Source organism: Oryzias latipes, chromosome 16 (assembly GCF_002234675.1).
Source record: "Oryzias latipes chromosome 16, ASM223467v1".
Taxonomy (NCBI): Eukaryota; Metazoa; Chordata; class Actinopteri; order Beloniformes; family Adrianichthyidae; genus Oryzias; species Oryzias latipes.
In genome coordinates, this window is record NC_019874.2 from 28,534,360 (window position 1) to 28,547,065 (window position 12,706).

Genomic DNA, 12,706 nt, shown 5'->3' on the forward strand with positions numbered 1-12,706 from the left:
GACACCACGTCTGTCATATTGGAATAGAGCTGTACACGAAAAGTCCTGGATCAAGATTCGCCAGACTTGCATCGTTTTGACATTTCGCACCAAGACTCTTTTTAACTAAAGGTGGGGGACATGCAAATAGTAGAAAGGAAAGATAGGAGGAAGCCCCTCCCAGCTTGTCCAGCGCGAACACCATGGACTAAACATGCGTTCAGGAACGTGCTAAACACAAGTTTTTGAACACACATCAAATGCGTGGTGTCTCCGTTTCGTTCCTGCCCCTCTGCAGAAACTATGTCCTAGAAAACGACAGGTTTTCATTTTGGCTAAAGACCACTGCAAATGCATTTATAATAAACATATGAAAATATGATTGCAGTGGAACTTTGAAAGAACAAGAGCAGGAAGTGTGTTTTTCTCTGAAAACATTGTGTTTAAAAGCATTCAAGTCAACTTTAATGACACAAAATTCGAAAGAGTCTAAAATGATACTGCTGTGCTCATGGGCTCCTGCCCTACAGGTTTTTGAACCAAGTTAGTAGTTTGTGTCTCATTCTTACCAAACAAACTGAACATCAGCCAATAAATACTGAACGTTCTGCATCTCAAACGCACCACGACGGATGAATGAAAGCAATAGATTCATGAATGTGTCCTCTCATCCTCAGAGCGTCAGAGCTCGCTTGGCCACGCCCCCCACGAGGACCCCCACTGCCACTACGACCTTCCGGTGAACAGCCACATCCCTGGACACTATGACCTCCCTCCGGTCCGCCGCCTGCCCTCCCCCTCCCCCAGGAGGACTTTTCAGTGAGGAGCGCAGCTGTTTTAACTCCTCCTCTCTTTGGGGACCATGACGAGGCAGAAGAAACCAAGCTGCCCTTCATTTCTGTGCAGCGCTGCCCCCTGTGGGCTTTGAGTGGAACTCCTCCTACAATCGGCGGGTGTGAAGCGTGAGGAAGACTGCTGCTCTTCATCCCGTGCAGCTGATTGTGAAGTCAGACGACAAACACGTTTTCAGATGGACTCACTTCACTCGGATTCATTCAGAAAAATATTTTCTGATTCGTTTTTCTCGGGAAAATGTTCAGATGGTCAGTTTTTTCAGCGTTTCCTGCCAGTTTTTCAGCACGCCGCCACGTGAAGACTTTGTAAATATAGAGATGGAAATATTGTTTATGTCAAATGAATGTAGAACCTGAACTGAGGTGAACTTTTTTTTAATCATTTACATTCAGAGCGAGCTCTCTCACAGTTTCTCCACAATCTTTTTTTCTTTTTCCATTTGTTTGTCCAGATATGGTTGGTCTATGAGCGAGTCTAAGCATACGTTTTTCAATAATAAGTCAGCTGTGTTGGCAAATTCGCATTAATCCTCTAATGCCGGAGCTTTTTGCTCCAGTGTTTGCTGTAACTCCTCAACAGTTTACTCCATTAAATGATTTATTGGAGAAAAGCAGCTTCACGCTGACATGCAACACTTTAAGAAAGTACCGAAGCGTCAATCAGCCGATTCTGATGCAGAAAGAAATCGCTTTGCTCTGATATGCAAAACTTGACGTAATCCGCTTTTCTTAGTGTCAGAAATAATTGGAATTACATTACGCTCAGAGAGTTACAGTCATTCAAAGAGCGTGTGTCCTAATGGGTAAAAATATTAGTTTAAGCAAATTGAACTTAAAGGGATGAAATACTGGCCTCTAGTGGACGATTGCTGCAGACACTGCAAAGGATATTGGTTAAAAACAAATTTGTCACTGCGAGAAAAAGGCAGAAATTATTAAAAAGAAGCTTAAAATTGTATTTCTGGAACTAAATTGTAAATGAAGGTAAAAGCCGTCCATCTAAAAAGTATTTGTGAGCAAAAAAAGGGGAAAAAATTGTAATTTTTCACTTTTTTAAACTTCCATAACATTTAAGCATTAAAGGGATGGGGGGGGGGTTACCTTTTTATGTCGTCTTGTCTTCTATAGCTGCTCTTCCATTTCGCTCTTCTCTGTTTTTGGTGATTATTGCATATTGAACATTCTTGAATGAACCTCATGCTGGTGTCGGATCACAACGTTTATTCCTCCGTGAAGAACTCCAGATTCAACTTCGGATCTGAATTTAAGCTCTTGTTTGTTTTCAAAACACAAATGAGATTTCAGGTTCAAGTGGAATCTCTCAGATGGTACAACGCCCCCTGCTGACATTACATGGTACATATATTTTCTAGTTGCAGCTTCGATTCTAAACTAAACATTCAGATTCTCTATTTCTGGATCTTTTGCTGTTAATTGGATCTATTCATTTATTTTAAAGCAGACATTTGTCCAACTCATTAGAATTTGTTTTGTTAGCATTTTTGGTTAAATTCATTACTTCTTAGTGTTCAAAGTCCTTTTTCAGAAGCATACAATAGAAAATTAATGTGCATAAAATAAAATAAAAAAATTAGTTGGATCAGCCATTTTTTTTTACAAAATACTAACATTATTGCAATTGTGACACTTTTATTCATTTCTAGGGAAAGCGAAAAGGGACAGTTATTTTTTTTTATCATGTTTTTACTTTTTTCGGATTTCAGGTGGATGCTTGCTTATTACCGTTCTTGCCACTATACGTCCTCATGTTTTAAATTCTGGACTTTCATATTTCCAGGCAACATTCTTCAGATTTCTGCCGTTTGAGAGAAAATGTACATTTTGTTTTATAAAACGACCTTTTTTTCCCCATCTATGCTGGCGTGTATTATTGAATGTAACCGTGGAGACGCGTGTCTCCCGTAAATAAAAATGTTTACAAGCAAGACATGACTTCAGTGGTTTAGTGGAAAATAGAGCTTTTACTTGATCTTTAAGAAAAAAAATGACATCAATACAAGGATTTAACATGATCCAGCAAATCCTGCCCAAGGAAAAGGAGAAAATCTTCAAGGAACATATAAGATCTTTAAAAAAAGAAAAAGATTGCATGACAAGTTGTGCACAGAAAACATGATTATAGACATTTAACAACAATTTCTAGAAGTCCAAAGGCACTTCGAGTGAACAGAAAGAGCAGGACTGAGCAGAAAGAAAGACAGAAGGAAAACAGCATCACGTATTTGCTGTACACGTTCTGATAAAGTTTCCACTGGAGAATATTTCAGCTGCCACACTACAGTACAACTTTAAGTCCGATAAACTCCTGCTGGGCGGGTCTTAACGCTGCTAAACCTGACAGGAAGAAAGCAAACGGAGGAGGGCGGAAACGGCGGTCACGCGACGCCTCGTCCGTCCTCAAAAGGCACCTTTAGAGCTGGAAGCAGACGCTGCTTTCAGGGCGCCGGCTTCACGTTTCTACCGTCCCGATCAGACGTTTTCGGGAGAACATGTTCGGCCATTTTTATCAAACAAACTTTCTGTAAAAAAATGTTTACCTGAGCGACCCCAGCCTCCTTTGGAAGTTTTAGCATAAATATATTTTCCCATTTTACATAAACGCAGCACGAAAACAAGTCAAAACCAAAACTGGATCAGGCTGAGGGGGCCTCCTGCTGTGCGTGTTGAGTGTCGACAGCTTGTTCATCACTAAAAAAAAAAACCTGCGTCGGATCGAGCCTTGAACAGAGACAGCAGAACGGTTCCGCGGTCAAAACGGTAAAGAGAAATCCGAGTACAAAAACAAACAATAACAAAAGTCAAAGAAAAAAAAAACATCAAGACAAACATCCTGAAGGTGGAAAACTTTTGGCAATGCTTCCTGGCGAGGTCCGCCTCGGTTCCTACATGATGGAGCAGTTCTCCGGCTTGACCCGGCCCTGAGGAGAAGACGGGATTGGAAATGTTAATACCAAAGAACCGCAGAGAAATAATAAGAAATGTGTGTTTTCTCTAAAAGCACAAAACAGAAAATATGTAATAAATACAGGACACAAAATGCTATTAGGAAAATATGCATTGAAAATATATTAATTGGAGCAAAAATATTAATTTTTAGGGAAAAATTGCCCTAAAAAGTTTCCCACAATTGACAATATTTCCTTTTCTTGGGGCCAAAATATCTTAAACTGATCATTTTTTGATTATTTGATCAGGAACCATCATCTGTAGAGAGACCAGCTTAAGTTTGGTGAAAGCAGGTTAAGGTCTGAAGAGAGGCAGCTGAGGTCATGTGACCGCACCTGTCTGGGCTCATTGGTTCCCATGAAGAGGGAATGTCCCACAAGGCCTTCTGGCAGACCGCCACCGCCGCGCTCCGACGACTGTCCACACGAGTCGCAGACCACCGTGCGACTGCGAAGGTTGTACTCGCCGCTCGTGCTGTGAGCTCCCTACAGGGGGCGACAAAAACAGCTGCTTCATTGCGGCTCAGAGCTTTTTGTTCGCAGCCGGATGGCTCCGACGGCTGCGTGTGGGTCTGGCGCACGGGAACCCAGGGTTCGAATCTCAAGGGACAAGACTGCCTGGGTCTCCCTGTGCCGGTCCCCAGCCCGACCCCTGACGGGATACGCCAAAGTGAACGGGGGAGGTGGTTACCGTTTCGTCATCTTCCTCATCTTCTTGGAAAAGGGTGCGCGTCACTTTTCTCGCCGCCATTTCCTGGAGGAGAAACAAAGGTAAAGCTGCTGCTGCTGGAGGCAAACCAGTACTAGAGAGGCGGAGTCACACCTCCCCGCTGGAGCTGACGAGGATGATCTCCAAGGAGTCGCCAGTCCCCCACGAGTTCTGGTTCTTCCATACCAGGTCAGTGGGGGGGTTGTGGGTTCCTCCGCCCGACGCGGCCCAAATCTGAGGAGGACAAACACGTCCGGGTCAGGTTTGATGGTTTAGGCCTCATAAGGCAGGACGTCAGGCACCTACGGTCACGGTGGCTCCGGCCTTCAGGCTGAACTTGCTGGGGAACTTGTAAGTGACGGGGTTGCCGTCCCCCACCTGCGCCTTCACCTGCCAGCTTCCCAGAGACTGATCCTGCAAATCGAAGGATGGACGGTGAGCGCCACGATGGAGGGTGAGCGCCGCGATCGACACGTTCGCTCAGGAAGATGTATTATTGAGCCCCTCCCACCTCGTCAGACTTGTTGCTCAGACGGATGAACTTCCCCTCCAGGTCCACCTCGTTCACCACAATGCGTCCGCTGGCCGACGCCTGCTGGCTGATGTGGGACTTCACCACGGTCCCCCCCACCATGCTCGCGGCCACGCTGTCGTTGAGGCGCCGCTTTTTGGTGCTGCTGGCGCCGGAGGAGGTGCGGCTGCTGGATGCCACAGCTGAGGAGTGCAGCAGGCGGCTGGCATGGGACGAGCCGGTAGAGCGGGTCACAATGACCTTGGCGGAAGGGGGGCTGGGTGACAGACGCAGCCTGGTGGGGGGAAGGTCAATGTCAACTGTGTGTTATGAAAGAGTTCCTCACACAAGAGGAAGTTTTTATCAAATGTTTCACACAAATATTTGTCATATTTTAAATTTTCAACTTAAATATTTTACTGTATTTCTGTCAAAAGCAAGCGCACTGACAGAAAGGTTCCTGTAGAGGTCAGTATTGAGCCGCTGTGAGGCTTAGTTTTGTAAAAAAAATAACCCATTTGGTTGAAATGTTCACAATAAGTCAGGTGAGGTTTAAGATCTGGGATAGCGGTAAATTTCCAGTTTCTGTAAAAGAGCATTTCGAATTTTCCCATTTATTATATTTCTGTCCCACAGCAGCTCTGGGCCACAAAGGGGGGGGGGGGTTGCCGCCCTGCCACATATACCAAAAAAAAGAAAAGGAAATCACAAAAATTGCCCACATCCAAATGTTGGAAATCCACTAACAAAACCAAAACACATGTCAGTGATTTCCAAAAGAAGGTCTAAAATTATTATGGGATGGCCACAGGACACACGGCTTGGCGGCCATTTTGTGGCAAGGTGTAAAATTGGTCGATTTTCACGTTTTTGCTCAAGCAATCTCCACAAAATTTCACCCACATGCTGCCAGGTTAGGTCTACAACCACAACCGAGATTTCGTCAACTTTGGACTTTGAAAGGAGGCTAAAAAGTTAATGAAAGAAGTAAAAAATTATAAAACAATGTTTTATAATGTTTTGTCTATTTTACTGATATAGTATTTTTTTTTAAATCATAACAATGGCTTTTCTAAGTAACATAATCTGCATATATTTTGGATAACTGATCTGCATTTGCCATGTTGATTTCTAAAATAGTTATTTTTACATAATAATTTAGTAATTCATATTTGTCACTTGCTTTATTGATACTTAATGATTCTTAATTCTGTCTGATAAAAGATAGGAACCGGATATTGATAAATCATGTCATAAAATGGTTACGGTAGAACAGCGGTGGGATTATATAAGTTCGCTTCCTTCCACTCCCTTTCAAGCAATATTTATTAATATGTCTGATCTTTCTAAGTTTGATCCGTCGTTGTATGAATGTATAACTGATGATTGTATTGCTTTTGTGTATTATTTCTATTTGATTGCTTGAAATAAACCATTTCAAATTAAAAAAAAAAAATCAAAAATCTATTGCCTAGACTTTTATCGGTGTTGGTGTTGGGAACTAAAAAAAAAATAAAACTGAACGAAGCACTATGACGTATGATGAGTATGTTAGAAATGAACCAAAAAGACTTCTGTTGCCCTGAGAATCCAAAAATCTGGTTTGTCCGATTCTTCTAAAAATGACATCGAACTGTTCGTCACCTTCAAGCGAACAAAACATCAAATGGTTGCTATGAAGATAAAACCTCTGAAAAAGCCACCATTTGTTGAAAAAAGGGTTTCATGAATTTGTTGCATGCAGCTCTACTCAGGCTGTCTGAGGGGGAAAGTGAGGGTCAGTCTCTTACCCAGTGAGTACAGGTAAAGAAGGGGTATAAGGGTGCAAGGACGGGGCAAGTTGCTTTAGGTAATTAAAGTCCTTCTTTGCTTTCCTCACATGTCTTTTTTTTATGTGGAGCACCTCACCTCTCCTCCTCTCCCTCCAGCAGCGTCCTGTAATGGCTGATCTCCATGTCCAAAGCCAGTTTGATGTCCAGCAGCTCCTGGTAGTCCTCCAGCTGCTGCTGCATCCGGGCCCGGTTCTCCGCCATCTCCCGGTCCTTGTCCTCCAGGCGCCGCCTCATCAGGTCCCGCTCCCGGCTCAGAGCCTCCTCCAGCTCGCGCACTTTGGCCTCGCTGGCTGAGAGCTTAAGGAGAGATGGTCAACGTCAAAGATGGCGGTTCGGATCAAGAACTACAGTGGGGGGGGGGGCGAACCTGCTTCTGCAGCTGGGTCATCTGAAGCGTCAAGCCCTCCAGACGAGACCGGGTCTGCTGCAGCTCCTCGTGGGCGGCTCCCACCAGGTGGGTGGTTCTCTCGGCCGAATGGCGTGCGTTCTCCAGCTGATAGCAGAGGCAGTCTCGAGTCATCCAACTTTTTTTTTTACTGATACAAACTTTGTAATTTCTTCACATCAGTTTTTAAAACTTTATTTAAGCTCTACAGCTAACAACACATGTGTATTGTTGGGTATGGGTCAAAGGTTTTGTGTCCCCGTGTTCTTTATCTCATTTAGATCGGATAATTTTGAAACATAAACCTAGAGAAAAAAGTCATTTTTTCCTTTAGGAAATAACACAAATGGATCATTCACTGTGTGGCCTGCAGGAGGCGCCAAAGCTTCAGAGTTCTTACCCTGGAGTTGTAGGTCTTCTCCAGTTCCTCCTTGTAAATGCTGACCTGCTCTTCGTGCTGAGCTCGCAGCTCGACCAGAGCTGCCGCCAGCTTGTTCTCAAACTCCTGCTGTCTGCTGCAGTCGATCTCCACCATCCGCGACTCGGAGCGCCGCTTGGACTCGCGTGTCTCCTGCAGGGAGGCGTTCAGACACAGACCGCTGAGTCTCAGGAGCACTTCATTCTGGATCATTTTCCCCCGTTTAATGCACCGTAAACACGAATAAACGCTCCACCTGCACTGACCCGCTTCAGTCAATAAACTTAATTGTATTGATTAGCCAGTTAGCGGGCCCTAATTACTTGTTTAGATGCCCACAGCTCCAGCAGAGAAATCTTTAACTCCCGATTCCATTAAAGTTCTAACATTCATCTGCTTCAGTTTCAAAATAAAAATAACGAGAGTCACATCTCAAGCTTTGGCACTTTTCCTCGAATTTAAAAGGAGAGGAGGGATTCAAACAGTGCATGAGGGGCTACTGCAAAGCAAACCAGTAGGTGGTTGGACACAAACCAACATGCTGCAGGAAAAATGGAGGAAAAGCGGCTCAGATGAGGGAGACGGGGGAGTAAAAATAGAAGTGTGGAGGCTGAGAAGCTCAAACCTCATTGTAGATGTTCTTCTGGAACTCCAGCTCCTCCTTCACGGTCTGCAGGCGGTTCTCTGCGTCCACTCTCTTCAGCATCTCATCCTGCAGCTGCTTCCTGGCATCGGCTAAGTTCATATCCAGCTGGGAGAAAGAGGAGAAAGAGATGAGCTGCAGGTCTGAGTCAGGAGAACATAGCATTCCTCAGTTTGACCAGTAGGTGGCGAAATGCAACAGCAGTAGCTCTGAGCTGAGATTCATTGATAAAAGCTGCAGCAGAGGATGCAGCTTCATTCATAATCAGCTGCCTGCAGGGTTTGCACAAAATGACTGAAGTGTTTGTGCCTTTTGCAGGTGATGTTTCTGCACTTCAGCTGCTGTTACAACAGGAAGCAGTTTGTCAATCAAACATTTTTTGTCTTCATATCAACACTTTGGGTCTAATATTTGATGCTGAGACGCAGCAGAGGGAAAACAAACGGCCGACGCAGCAGCACCAGACTCCGTCCGGTGCTCACCTTAGCCAGCTGGGCCTTCAGGTCCTTCACTTCCGCCTCCAGATTTCGTTTCTCCCCCAGGGCGGTGGCCAGAGCAGCGTCTTTGGAGTTCAGCAGGGCCTCCAGGTCCCTGAGCCTGGCCAAAGCCGCCTCCAAGTCCAACTCCTTCTTGGTGTTTCTGCAGATGACAGAAAGCAGAGGTTAACTTTAGACACACGTTTGCATTATATAACTTCTCTCTACTGCTTTCAGGCATGACATATTTAACCCCGCTGGCCAAGAAAACCCAATAGCACCTGTTTTAATTGTATGTGGACGAGGCAGTCTGGAATGTTTTAACTTAATAACTTTATTCATTTTAAAGTGTTCTGACATGTTGACAAATGAATTTCTGTTTGTATAAACAATAAAGTTCATGTATCCATCCATCCATCCATCCCAGCCTTTGTTCACAATGAGCCCAAAGCAGGAACTTAGAGAAAGAAACTACAGACACAAACAAACCAAACAAGAAAAACATTCAGCTAAAGCGTCAGTGAAGACTGAAGAGATTTAATCCTAAATTAGCGGAAAAACATGTAAAAAAGCAAAGACGACGCTTCTAAGAGCACAAAAAATGCCAATAAATCAAATCAAACGTTATTAATAAAAAGCACTACGCAGCTCGAAGCGTTTTACATTTAAAAATAAAGACAATGATAAAGTTACTGCTGATGCCAAAATACCCACAAAACCTGCAATGATCACAACTCCTCATCAAGAAAAGTCTCTGCTGGCTGACAAAAGTTGCTGGAAGGCGCTGAATGACATCATCACCTAATTAGCATTCTTCTGGGGAAATGGCCAAACAAACAATGAATAGAAACATCATAAACACATCCTCCTCTTCTGTCCAGGCTTTGGACTGGTGAATATCAAAAGGTACACTTTGTTAAATTTGGACTTTTAATGTAGCGGGGTGTTAAAGTCCCTCCGCTCTACTGCTGCTGTTGTGGAAGTTGACTGTCGCACAGAATGCCTTGAGGTGAGCGGAGCCTTTCGGCTGCATCTCACTTCATGTGAACAGATATGGCAAAACAAAACGTCCCCCCCGAGTTCCCTCCCTATTCCCTAAATACTGAAAAACTAGAGCGTAAATTACAAAGTAACTAGATCACAAAGTAAAAACCTAATAAATATAAATATGTTACAAAGATTTATGAATCCACTGTGTTCTAATGATGACAACTTGGACGGTTTATAAAGAAAAGTGGTCTCTATTGGCCAATCTACAGAGCATTGATGCACACTGGTTTTTCATGAAGACTTCTGGGAAATTCCCACTCGGTTTAGGAATTGTAGATCGGACACCTCTACAAAAAGGTGAATGCCCCACAATGCTCTGTGTAGTGTGTAGAAATCTTAGTCTCTAAACACCAAAAAATATCCAAAGACACCTGGAAAAGTCACAAGATTTGCAAATCTTTTGAGCAAATAAGTCACTAAAGTGGGTCCAAAAGTCACTAAATGTTGCAAGAAAGTCACCAAATAAGCAACACAGACAATGTTCAATGACAATTTTGAAATATTTGAGTTCAAATCCAAATTTGGCAAAGCACCTCCTAGTACCAAAACAGAAAAAAACAAGCAAAAAAAAAACAATGACTACTGAGTTAAATACACAACCATGCAAAAATATTCAGAAAAGACAATGAAGCTACAACACACTACAATAAATGACCCTCGTTAAACCAGGTGAATGAACAGAGAGAAAAGCATTTCTCAATACAAGGCAAAACAAGGCAAAATAAAAAGGACAAAGAGCAAATTGTAACATGTTTTGTAAAAATACTAAAATAACAAAATGCTAACGCAACACTGATAAATAAATGAGCCTAAAAAGATGATGAAAGGCAATTTTAATGCATGCCTGAGAATAGCAGGTGAGTACAGCATTAAAATTATAATTTGCACAATAAATATAAAATAAAAGTTGTTTCAAGAAACTACATAACATATATGTGAAAATCATTACAATCAAAGTAAAATTTCCCTGAATTTGAAATTTACAGAAAACAATAATTTTTGATACAGCACGACAAAAACGTCCTTTTTGTGGGAGTTTTAGTCTGTTAGAAAAGTCTGGCGTGAACGCAGCGTTACAGTCAAATACTTTCTAAAACATTCTTTTAATAATGAGGTTGCCCTTCTGGTTTGCAACACACCTTCATAGTTGAGGAGTTTTATTTGTGCTCTGATCTTTTCTTCTGATACTATAGTGGCATGTGGGCTGTGTTGCTTTTGTTCCATTTACATATTTTAAGACCGCATTTGGAGAACGTTGATCAATATAAACAACAAACACCGTCGGAGCCCCAAAATCGTGACCTTTGACCGTCGTCTTAACCTTTCTCTCTCTGCTGAGCTCCATTATTGCAAAACTAGAGAGCGTTCCTACACAGAGCCTCTTTAATAGACGTACTGTGTCTTGATCTGAGCGTAGGTGTGTGAATGAGGAAAAAGATCAAATAGGATAACGTGTTTGGGGTTCACAAGAAAGGACTAAAAAAGGTTTGGCATCTTTGAGAATCTTTGAGATCATTTTTGTCTGAGAATGAAACCATAACAAAGATTAGATTGCAGCATTGTGAAATAACTAAGCAACGAACCTGCAGTAAAGCACGGCAGTGGAGGAGTCATGATTAGATTGTTGACTGTGAGTTTTCCCTGCATGTCAGGGGAGACAATACAGCAACAGAATCCAGATGTTGATCAAAGTTCAGACCTCCAGATCTTTTTCCTTTTAATATTACGCCAAACTATTTCAGGCTTTAGAACGCATCAGCACAAAGTTTCAGCAGTAGAAGGGGCCTCGCTTTTTTCATTTCACAGTGGTTCCCGGCGGGCGGGGACAGCTGTGCCGCAGTGACCAGGCTGCAGCTGAAACAAGCTGCCATTGTTCGTCCGTGGCGGCCGTCCGTCCTGAATAGGAGCCCATTGAGCTTCATCTCAAGGGAAGCTGTGTTGAATTAAGAGAAGTCACATTTGTTGCACATGTGCTTGCATGCACTGCCCCTCCTACAAACATCTCTGCAGGAACCAATTTAAAGAGCTGGCTGGAAAAGTAAGCTGGAGCCCTGCATGGAAAAACAATCGACTCCCAACAGAATATGATGATGGAGGAGGAGGAGGTTCTCACAGTCTAGGTGGTTTATGCATGGCAGAGGAGGAAATGGGCTCCCTGTTATTCCATTTGGCCCTGAAGGATCGTCTTCATCCGCACTAATAACGACCATCTGCTTCCAGGCTGCTCGGGTAGACCTCAGCAGCAGCAGCAGCAGCCGAGAGCAGAAACTGTGCCACAAACACAGCGAGTTATTACACTCACAATTGAAACGGTGCTTCCAGATAATCCGGAAATCAATATCTATGACTGTCATCATCAAACGGCAACAATTAAATTCTGCCTCCTGAAACGAGCTGAACAACTGGACTGAGTTCAGCTGCCAGCAGAGCTGGGATGATGAACAAAAAAGTTTACTGCAAAACAATCTAATCTCACAAAAGTGCTTTAACCCTTAAAGAATGGGATTTTAGCTCCAGTGTTGACATTCTTTCATCCAATGCAACTCTTCAACTGTTTATGCAATAAACGGAATTCCTGAAGCGGAGAAAAGAGGCTTTGCATATCGCTGTATTGCCATAATGCAAATGGAATCAGCTGATTTACATTGATCATTTAAACAGATGAATGGTTGCTGCCGACATCTCTGGTGTTACAGGGTAAAATACCAGGAAGCCACATCTTAACTCAAAATGGAGAGCGTCATGACAGTGACGGTCCATAGCAACCATTAAACTCTTATGGTTACCACTAATGAATCTTTGTAGTAACTTCTGTATCTCTACGGTAACAAAAAGGTTCCACATTTCTTAGCCTTCATTAAGTTATGTGTTGAAGTATGTATG

The 12,706-nt window shown here is 43.1% G+C and overlaps 2 protein-coding genes across 5 annotated transcripts in view; one reads left to right on the top strand and one right to left on the bottom strand.

Annotated features, from left to right (window-relative positions):
- Positions 1-2,776, top strand: part of LOC101161995 (multiple epidermal growth factor-like domains protein 10) — a 65,549-nt gene extending 62,773 nt beyond the window's left edge. Inside the window, exon 20 of the mRNA XM_011485781.3 lies at positions 657-2,776. Coding sequence (XP_011484083.1) covers positions 657-802 — 146 coding nt within the window. The 3' untranslated portion in view covers positions 803-2,776. The remainder of the gene's footprint in view (positions 1-656) is intronic.
- Positions 2,777-2,795: 19 nt separating this feature from the next.
- The window catches only part of lmna (lamin A/C), a 30,860-nt gene continuing 20,949 nt past the window's right edge, over positions 2,796-12,706 (bottom strand). For all 4 annotated transcript variants that reach the window (XM_023963839.1, XM_023963837.1, XM_023963838.1 and 1 more), the window contains exons 3-13: positions 8,780-8,936; positions 8,280-8,405; positions 7,637-7,807; positions 7,219-7,344; positions 6,928-7,148; positions 5,020-5,314; positions 4,815-4,922; positions 4,623-4,742; positions 4,491-4,553; positions 4,136-4,285; positions 2,796-3,772 (exon numbers count right to left, since the gene is read on the bottom strand). In XM_023963839.1, the coding sequence (XP_023819607.1) occupies positions 3,737-3,772; positions 4,136-4,285; positions 4,491-4,553; positions 4,623-4,742; positions 4,815-4,922; positions 5,020-5,314; positions 6,928-7,148; positions 7,219-7,344; positions 7,637-7,807; positions 8,280-8,405; positions 8,780-8,936 (1,573 nt within the window). In that variant the 3' untranslated portion in view covers positions 2,796-3,736. The remainder of the gene's footprint in view (positions 3,773-4,135; positions 4,286-4,490; positions 4,554-4,622; positions 4,743-4,814; positions 4,923-5,019; positions 5,315-6,927; positions 7,149-7,218; positions 7,345-7,636; positions 7,808-8,279; positions 8,406-8,779; positions 8,937-12,706) is intronic.